The sequence below is a fragment of the Antrostomus carolinensis genome, unplaced genomic scaffold (assembly GCF_000700745.2).
Source record: "Antrostomus carolinensis isolate BGI_N321 unplaced genomic scaffold, ASM70074v2 scaffold11717, whole genome shotgun sequence".
NCBI classification, from domain to species: domain Eukaryota; kingdom Metazoa; phylum Chordata; class Aves; order Caprimulgiformes; family Caprimulgidae; genus Antrostomus; species Antrostomus carolinensis.
Window position 1 is genome coordinate 5617 of NW_010328056.1, and position 9083 is coordinate 14699.

The 9083-nt window shown below is 43.1% G+C and overlaps 1 protein-coding gene across 1 annotated transcript; it reads right to left on the minus strand.

Moving 5' to 3' along the window:
* Nucleotides 1-1331: 1331 nt before the first annotated feature.
* LOC104520011 (unconventional myosin-Ic) lies at nt 1332-8902 on the minus strand. Its single transcript, XM_010172105.1, has 11 exons — nt 8881-8902; nt 8414-8498; nt 8038-8197; nt 7213-7296; nt 5403-5496; nt 5236-5291; nt 4677-4812; nt 3473-3543; nt 2975-3072; nt 2620-2719; nt 1332-1558 (listed from the first exon to the last, which is right to left on the minus strand). Exons 1-11 carry the CDS (start codon nt 8891-8893, stop codon nt 1532-1534), a joined length of 924 nt encoding a protein of 307 aa, XP_010170407.1. The 5' UTR covers nt 8894-8902; the 3' UTR covers nt 1332-1531.
* Nucleotides 8903-9083: the final 181 nt, after the last annotated feature.

Sequence of the window (9083 nt, forward strand, 5' to 3'; positions counted from 1 at the left end):
GGCAGTGTTTGATAACTGCAGCATGTCAGAAACCAAAACATTGGAGACTGAGCTGATCGTGTGAGTGGCATCATATTTGGTTATACTTTATTCAGGGCTTATTGTAACTTGTTGCTGCTGCATCAGGACAGAGGCGGAACGGGAAGGATTTTGAAGGCGAATGCAAAATGCACCATGTGAGGTCTAGAACTTGGAAATGGAAGCTGGAGCTGTGCTTTGCAGTCAGCAGGTACTTGACACAGAGCTGTCCTCCCCCCTGTCGCCATTCGGGTTCTTTGTTAAATGAAGGTGCTTAGTACTAACCTGTGTGATGCAGCCTGAGACCAGTGTTCAGAACAGGGATCCCTCCTAGTGCTGGGTTAGGACAGGAGTGACACAGCTGGCTTCCATGCCAAGGAGCTGTCAGCAGTTGGTCAGTCATGGCAGCAGTGCTGAACTAGCCATCTCTTCCTCTTTAAGGCAGTACTGAGAGGCATTGCTATAAATGTTGTGGAGCTTTATTGTGGGAACTCAAACTTCCAGTTATGGCTAAAAAACAAGAGGAAAAGCAATTTTTTCCTGAAGGTGCTGCTGAGCTGTGTGGTGGAAGGGGCGGTGGTGATCCCAGGCAGGTACAAAGTGGGAGGAAAAGCTGATGTGACCATTCTGTGGCCAAAGGCCACAGGTTTCATTTCCTGCCTAGAGCGGCACAGAGAAGTGGTAACCTCTGCAGTTTGTATTACATTTTGTTTGGCTGTGTGGATATGAAAAAGTTCCTACGGTATAAAAATATCATTATAGAGCAAGAAATGGGACAGGTGACTTCAAAAACAAGGTAAGAGTCTGTGGATCCAGATGAGTGAAGTTATATGATGGGTTTCTCAGGTTAATACCTTATAATCATAAACTAAAACCAACAAAAATTCCAAATCTTAAAACATAAAAGTTTCCACATCAACTCCATTTCTTGTAGTGCATCTCTCATACTCTGCTATAAAGTATTTACAGGGTTTTTACTCATTTACACAATATGGCTTTAATATATTGTAACACAAAAGCATTAAAACGTCTCAGAGCAAAATTCTTCATAAAACATTCTTTCTAAATATAAAGTTTGGCATTTCATTGATTTGGCTGACAAAGCAGCAGTTACTTGTTTTCTGATTGTGCTTTTTTTTTTTTTGGATGATGACAAGCACAAATTTTGGTCATTTCCATCAGAGCTTAAACTCCTAACAGAGTCAGAGCTAACCTCTCCCTCAAAGCCCAGCCGGTTGTGTCTCATGAGCCGCGGTTTCACAGCCATTGCGTTGGACCCATGCCTTTGCCACTAAGGTAAGGAAGAGAAGGCCTTTCTTTTGGAACTTTCATATTAAGACAAAGCAAGATGTATTTTGTGGTTTTTCTGAAAGTGCAGGTCTTTGGTAACAATAAACAAAATGAGCAAAGCGAGGAAGGAGGGGGGGATTTTGCTGGGAACAATGTCCAGCCAATTTTATGGGGTGCAGTCAGGTTGATGGAGGAAAAGGTCCTGTTGTGGTGGCACGTATTATCATCGAGAGTTCAAACGAGGAGCAACCTGCAGGAGAAGGAGGACAAGAATGGTGTGTTGAGAACAAAGATGCTGCAACAGCTGGGGCTCCTAAACATATTTCTGTTCCAGAGTCTGGCTTGTAGAATGGAGTTGTTATGCTACAGTATGTAAATCTGCTCTCCTCCAGAGCACTGGAGTTGGCCAGTCCTGGCAGGAAACAAAGATGTTGGCGGTTCAGTAAGTTAGAGGGGTCTTGGGCCCCGGTTCCTGTGGTTATGTTAAACCTCTCCCCAGGCCAGCACTACCAAAGGCAGTTTGCCAAGGAGAGAGAGGGAAAATTGGAAACCTGTTTGTAAGGTTTGAAAAGGCAAGGGGAGAAAATTGTGGGATGTTATTTGTCCATAATGAAGTTATTTGGTTTGCTGTTATGTTACTAAGCAAATAAAGCAGCCTGGTCCTCACTTGAGCAGGATTGTACAAAATTGCACAATCTATAGACATTCCATAGACTAAGGAAATGCTTTGGCAGTGCCACTTACGTGGCTTCTCCAGGACAGACTGTTTCAGTGAAGAGCACAGTGGCAATAGTGAGGCCAGTCAGCCCACGTAGGACAGGGAGCTCACTCCCTCTTCTAGCCCTGATGCTGGAAGTCTGAGTATGTTCTGGATTTATTTCTGAACAGCCTTTAATCTGACAGTGCATGTACCAGTTGTATGACTAGAGCTGACTAGCAGGAAGACTACAAACAATCTGAGAAGGGAAGAGGAATTTTTTTTTTTTATTGTTTTCTTCCTGTGTTTTTATTTTTTTTCCCTAAAACTTGATTTCCAACTGTAGTATTAAAGCCTGAATCTTGGGGAGAGGAGGGGGGTGGGAAAAGTGATTAATAGGATAGTCCCTTGATGAGTTTGAGTAAGTCTGGCAGTCTCTGGAGACTGCAGGAAGAGAAGTACAATGCACAGCTCCACCTGGGGAAAAGGCTGGTAGCCCAGGGCAGGGCGTTCAGCCACAGTCATGTGCTGTGTGTCCATCTGCTGCACGAGAGCTGGGTCTGGATCCACGGTAAGGGAAGGAGCATTGTGTACCAGCCTCAGCCTGTACTCACCACTGTTAGATGGCCGTTCTTGGCTTTGGCTATGAGCAGTTCTGATCCCGATATAAAGTCAATGATGCCTTCTTTGCCTTGCCCAACTGTAAATTTTATGCTGTGAAGAAAAAGGTAAGAGCAGATTTGGTGAGTATTTGTGACCTCTCCACGAGCTCAGTTTTACCCTTTTCCTCTAAGTGGCTGCTTTGTATTGACATTTTGCTGCAACAGATCAGCTTGTTGAAGGAGATGGAGCCTTAGGTAAGATGTATTGGGTACATTTGATGTCACAGAGGTGTATTTCTGTAGCCCTTTAATGCAGAGCTCTCTTCAGAACCAACACAGCTCCTGAGAGGGGCTGAGCTTCACCCACCTGCCCTGGTTGATGTTGACGTTATTGACTTTGTCTGCCTGCATGGCTGTCTTTGTTAGTGTCTCGATCACGTGGTCACTTTGAAGTACAACATCTCCCTGGGAGGGAGAAGAGACAGTTGTTTATGATCATGGCTTTACCAAAATGATGGTGTAATTAACAGGGACAGAACTATCTCCATAGGTCAGTGTGGAAAAACACTTCTCCAAGTGGAGCAGGCTTGGCTGTGATCTTTGGGGCTCACACTAATTAATACAATTAATTAATTTACAATGTACTAGTAAGCAGCAGTCCTCTTGGTAAAAAAGTCACTGGTGAATCCCATCTGTGAGCACAAATAAATGTAAGTGAAATGCTGCTTAGAGCTGGCACAAAGTTACAGATGGGGCTGATCACCATGTGTGCTCCACCCACACCCCCCAGTGGGATCTTCTGCTCTTCATGCCTTTAAAACTTTATCTAAAGGTGGTTGGAGAAGTGATGGATGAGTCCTGCTACCTTCTGTTTGTTGTCCTCGCAGTGCACGTGCAGCACAAACAAGTTATCGCTCAGGCTGCTGACGGAGATTCCTGCAATAGAGAATGGGGATTTGACACCCAACACAGCTCCACTCAGACTCCTGCACGTGTTTCAAACCTCTCCCAGGAACGCAGCAACTGTTGTTCGCACACCAAGACACCCGACAGCTGAGAGGCTGCACGGAAGCACTGTGCTAACACGTCAGCAGCGAGGCTGAAGCGGCTGCAAGGTGACAATCAGCTTATAACTGTGCTCTTTAAGGGGGAAAAGAAACTTTCAGATGCCTCTGTCCATCAGAAGGAGGAAGAATTCCTGTTTACAACTTGTCAAACTGTTAAGGGACCTATGACCAAAATTTTACTGGACAGATATTTCATTCCAGCCCTGTGGGTGGATGGATGGTGTAATTACTGGGGTACTAAGGAGAGGGGCAATGGGAACAATGTGGTCACTGTTGTCTTCTCCCCACTGCCACCACTGGGTAACAAAGGCCGGAGCTGCTGCAGGAGCTGGACTCTGGGAAGTTAATGGTCGCTGTGAATTCCCTGCTTGCCCTGCAGCTGGGCTTGGGGCTGGATGAACCCACACCCACTTGCTGCTGTATTGATCAGTGCAGATCCAGTCACAGAACCCCAAATTAGTGTTGCCCTTGGAAACCACTTCAAAGGGTGGCAATTAGAAATGCAGTCGATAACTGCATGGGGCTAACATGGAAATGATTAGCACCAAAACTGGCTGTAAAGAGGAACAGAGCTGGAGCCCAGGCTGTGCAGTCAGATGTTTCAGACAAAGCCAAGCAGTGAGCACAGCACACGGGATGCAGCAGTTTTCTCTCTCTGACCCTGTCTGATCATTCAGAGGGCTGAAAGCTGTAGCAGTGTCCCAAGCAGCTGCTGTGCAATAATGGTGCAACTCCCCTGTGGTACAGACGTGCAATTGGGAAATTACTTAAGAGGGGATTGGGGGGAGATCAATTGAGTAATTTTTGTGACATTTTATGGAATTTTAATTTTAGAAAAACTTGGTTTCAAAACATTACAGATTTCAATGCTTTTCAGTATCAGATAATTCCATTTTGTCCAGGACAAAGACACAAAATTGCTATTTTATTATTATTTAACTAGCCAAGGTGATGTCTGACTTCAGTTGAGTGAGGAATTCCCCTCGCTGTTCCCATTCTTACCTGTCAGATTGGCATAGTCGATCCGTTGTTTGATTTTGGATTCTTCAACTACGATGGCTGCGTTTTGGGTAAGAAGCAGCTGCCGTGCTCTTGCTTTGTATCCTTTGCGGTCATACTTGATCACAGGAACTGCATACTGAAACATGTTAACAGTGCTGAAAAGGCAACTTGTGTCATTGCCAGCTCCCTTCCCTCTAGCCCAGAGAGCTGTCAGGAGGTACAGACCAGTGGCCTGTTCCTTGTTGACCTAGAGGAGTTCTGAACAAAACTCGATGACTGCAGCTGTCTGACTGCAGGCTTGAAAAATCCAGGTTTCAGTTCAATCTGTGCAGTCTCCTTCCCTCTCCAGCTGTGCCAGTTGCAACCCCTTCAGTTCTTAACTGACAGCATTAAACTTGCCCAAATCATATTTCTGAGCTATCAACAAGCTTAGAGTTTAAATGAAGCCTAAAGCTTAATTTAAAAGTCTTGCTGTATTTTCCTCAGAACTCTGATTTTCTGATATTCAGCTGAATAACTCTAGAAGCTTGACAAAAAACTATTAGGATCCATATCTCACCTTAATTGCTTCATTTTCTAAAGCCTGAAGGACTTTAGCATTTATCTCTTCATTTCCTAGATTAAAACCAAAGAGGTAATGGTCAGAAAGAAATTTCTAGCAAGAAGAGTAGATTAATCCCCCAACCACCTTCCTTCTTCCTGTTCATCTTTACAACACTTACTCACCAAGTCGAGTGTTGATGAAGAGTCTGGGAACACTCTGAGGGTAATTGTCTTTTTTACCCTTAAAAATCTCACTGGCAATTACTTTTTGTTCCAACTGCAAGGACAAAAGATGTATTCTTGTTTAGTATAAAACTTCTCCTTAATAAAAAAGATACATTTGTCTTAAAAGGTATCTCCCCTTTTTTGTTTTTTGGGTTTTTTTTTAGCAGTCATCATGTAGTTCTGACCTCCTGAATCATCCTAGTCACAAAATAACCCCAAATATTCCATATATCCCTTACATTTTAAGCAGTGACCCTATCTTTAGGGTCACTTTTGATCTCAAAAGTATGCATTATATTTCTGGTTTGAATTTATCTGGATGTGGCATTTAGTCTGTGGATTTTGGTAGTGCCCATTGTTTAAAGTCTCAGAATTCTCCCACCACAGTGATTCTCTTCACCTTTTCCTCCTTCAGCTGAACAGTTTGTTCTCCTGCTCTACCCTATGTGGCTTTTTTCACGTTTCAGATTATTTTTTTTCCTCACCTTGAAGCCTTTCAGCTCCTCACCACCTCTGCTTGAAATACTGACACAAAAGTTGTGTCCTTCTCAGCAGCTGTGTAGCACATCCACTGCAGCTCTCTGCTCTACTCACTATTCTCTACCTTATCCTCTGGCAAACTACAGCCCCAGAGTTCCTGTTCAGAGGAAGAGTCACCATAAACCTTTGGTCCCTTTCACAGCGGCACTATATTCCAGGATACAGTCACCCCACGCTGTAAATGACACTTTGTGCTCTGAGCTCCTAACTTGTGTTTCTTCAGAATAAGAACAAAACCAGGGAGTGAGAAAACAGGAAAGCCCTTTGCTTTATTTAGAGCAAATGTGTGTTATGGGTCCTATTAAACAGTAAATGATTTACAGGTAAAAATGTGGACAAAAGAGACTCGTTATCAGTGAGTCTGGTTTGCTGGGGAAAAGAAAGTGTTCGGCTGAGCTTCCACCTCCAGCTCAGCAAGGGCTGGTACTAATCCTGTGTCCTTAATCACAGGCTCAGCCACTAACTAATCTACAGCATTTCATTACAGGTACTTAATACTGTACAGCCCTTCACAAGCAGTGTGATACACTGTAATAAAAAACAACTTCATGGCAAGTATTCCCATCATCTCACAGTTACATCTAAATTGTTTAATGTACAAGTTTCTTATCATGTCCCTTTACTAAGCCTTTTTTTTAATATAAAAAAAATTTCTCCCCCTACCTTTCCATAACAAAGATGAATTAAATCTCAGTATCATATTTATTCTTTTTAGCTGGAACAGCAGCTGTAACTGCTCATGTAATTTCTCAGTTTGGAAAATGATTCGTTTTGTGTCTGCAGAATTCTTGCTCTCTACTTTATATGGTACAACCAGAGTAATGCAGCTTCTTATGTTTTTATCTTCCTTGGGAAGAATAACAGGGCCTTTCAGCATGGAAATTATATAGGGGCCTGGATATACAGCACTGCTTAAAGAGTATGTATTGAAATATAAATACAGTGGTTTTATTTTCTGCACATTCTAGTCTTTTAGTTTTTTGTCTCTAACTTAAAAAATAATCACAATGTTCTTGTGGAATTGTTAACCAGTCACCAAAGAATGCAGCAATGCAAGAGTTCTTCCACCTCACCACTGCTCCTGGGCCTCCCTGGGTAGTAGCACCCTCATCCCTCCCATCCAGCTCCTCCCCCTCTTCATTTCTTACAATAAATAATACTGAGCAACCCCCTCCTGTTCTTGGGAACATCGGTGTCATTTGTGAAACAACATCAACTTGTCTCGTACCTGCTGCTTCCACTCGGGGCTGATTCTCTTGCAGTAGGTCCAGACCATGTTCTGCATACACAGCTGGCGCAGGAGCTGGGATGCCTGAAGAAGAAATCACACAGTAAGTGAAGAGAGTTCAAAATTACTGACAAACTAATTCAAACAGTGCAGAGAGATGAGAAGCAACTGCAGAAAATGCCTTGATGACTCCAAATACTGACACTACTGAGAGTCACTTTTAAAATTAAATCATAGGAAGTTTTATTTTCCACCTTTCTGAGAGAGTTTGCCCCACAACATTCTCCAGCCGCTTTAAGAATGGAGAATGAATATTAGGAAAGCTCTGCTGTACACTGCTGTGCCCTTCCTTGCTTCCAGCTCTACCTGCAACCCAAACCAACAATGACTTTGGGATTAAAAAACCAATTCTGCCAGGTGCAGAATAATAATGGCAAGAGAGGAAGTTTAATATGTTCTTCACAGGCAACCGCATCGTCATTGCAGCAAATTTAACTGTCTAGAGGGAACTTAATTTGTTCAGAGAAAAAGGGAAGAAAATTTGAGAAACTGATGAGAAAACCAGTAGAAAACTGTTGCAACAGCACCACACATGAACTTTCAATACTACAGCTCTAATAATTCACAGATATGCTAATTACACCCATATGATGCTATCTGGATTAATTCTACTAGTAGAGATAGATACTAATGGAACGTGGAACTTGAGCAAGAACCCGCTTCTCTGGTAGCAGGAGGGTCCCCTCAGGCCTTTGGTGGCCCATGGTCGTCCATTAGTCTCCTCCATCCTGTGTCATCCCCCCGGCCCGGCGCACTGGTACCCACCTCACAGAGCGATGGGGGAGGAGTTGGCCATGATTTGTCCAAAACATTTTTTGGTAAATTACGCTTGAGGTTCATCAGGAAGGAGAAGCGGATGTAATCCAGGAAATACTCGTTCTCTGGGCACCGAGGGTGGTTCCGGTAAATAAAACCTTTAATGAACCTGAGGAAGAAGAAAATTTTATTAGGAAATTAGAAAAGTGATGAAAATCAGTGATATTTAGAGGTCTTTTTCAATCCAACCATTTTCTGGGCTTTATTTAATAGTTGTGATTTATTAAAAACCCCTCTGATACTCTAGGGATGAGAAAGTTTATTCTTATCATCTATTATTAAGAAACAAGTCCCCAGTTGATAGCTTGGGTTATTCTCTCCTCACCTTCTGATAGTCTCTACTGCCCACTTCTTCTTGGCAGCTTTTCGACGCCCCAAGGTTCCCCGCCACCAGGACTGGATAGCTATTGCTAAAAATAATAGAAAAAATTGTGTCCTAAGTGAGCTACTTCATAAAAACATTAACTCTGTACAAAACTGGCAACAAAGCCCACTCTGAAATAACCAGCCTTCAACACACCACAGAATGTAACTTCTTAACAGTCGGGTGCGATGGATAAACATCAATGAAAAGCACTTGCAGATGGGAGCTGCTGTGTGAACACGAGTTAAAGCTGCTGCTCCTGCCCAGAGGCACAGACTGAGGGTGGAAGGACAGGGCACCCACACCCACATCTGCCATCTGACTTTGGGAACATTCCTTCGTGCACATCAAACTCAAGGCACCTCTGACAACAGTGGCCACTCCAGATCATGCAGTGACCCAGCACCGCAGTTTCCTCTCTCTCGTACCTGAATGTTTCATGTGCAGGAATTTCTTTCTACGGTAGAAACCTCTCCATGTGGCCTGCATTTTTGTTGCTGAAATGGGAAGAAAAAACAGCAATTTAAAATTGTGAGCAAGCAGATTGTGGTAGAAAAAGACTCAACTTTTTAAACAAAAATCCCTCCCCACAAAAAACAGAAGAAAAAATAAAATAAAATAAAATAAAATA

Excerpts from the sequence above, each read along its gene's own strand:
- LOC104520011 (XM_010172105.1), bottom strand. Across the intron at positions 7,297-8,037 it reads CTCCCCCATCGCTCTGTGAG|GCATCCCAGCTCCTGCGCCA; the intron begins GTGGGTACCAGT and ends TTTCTTCTTCAG. Across the intron at positions 3,073-3,472 it reads GCGAGGACAACAAACAGAAG|GGAGATGTTGTACTTCAAAG; the intron begins GTAGCAGGACTC and ends TCTCCCTCCCAG.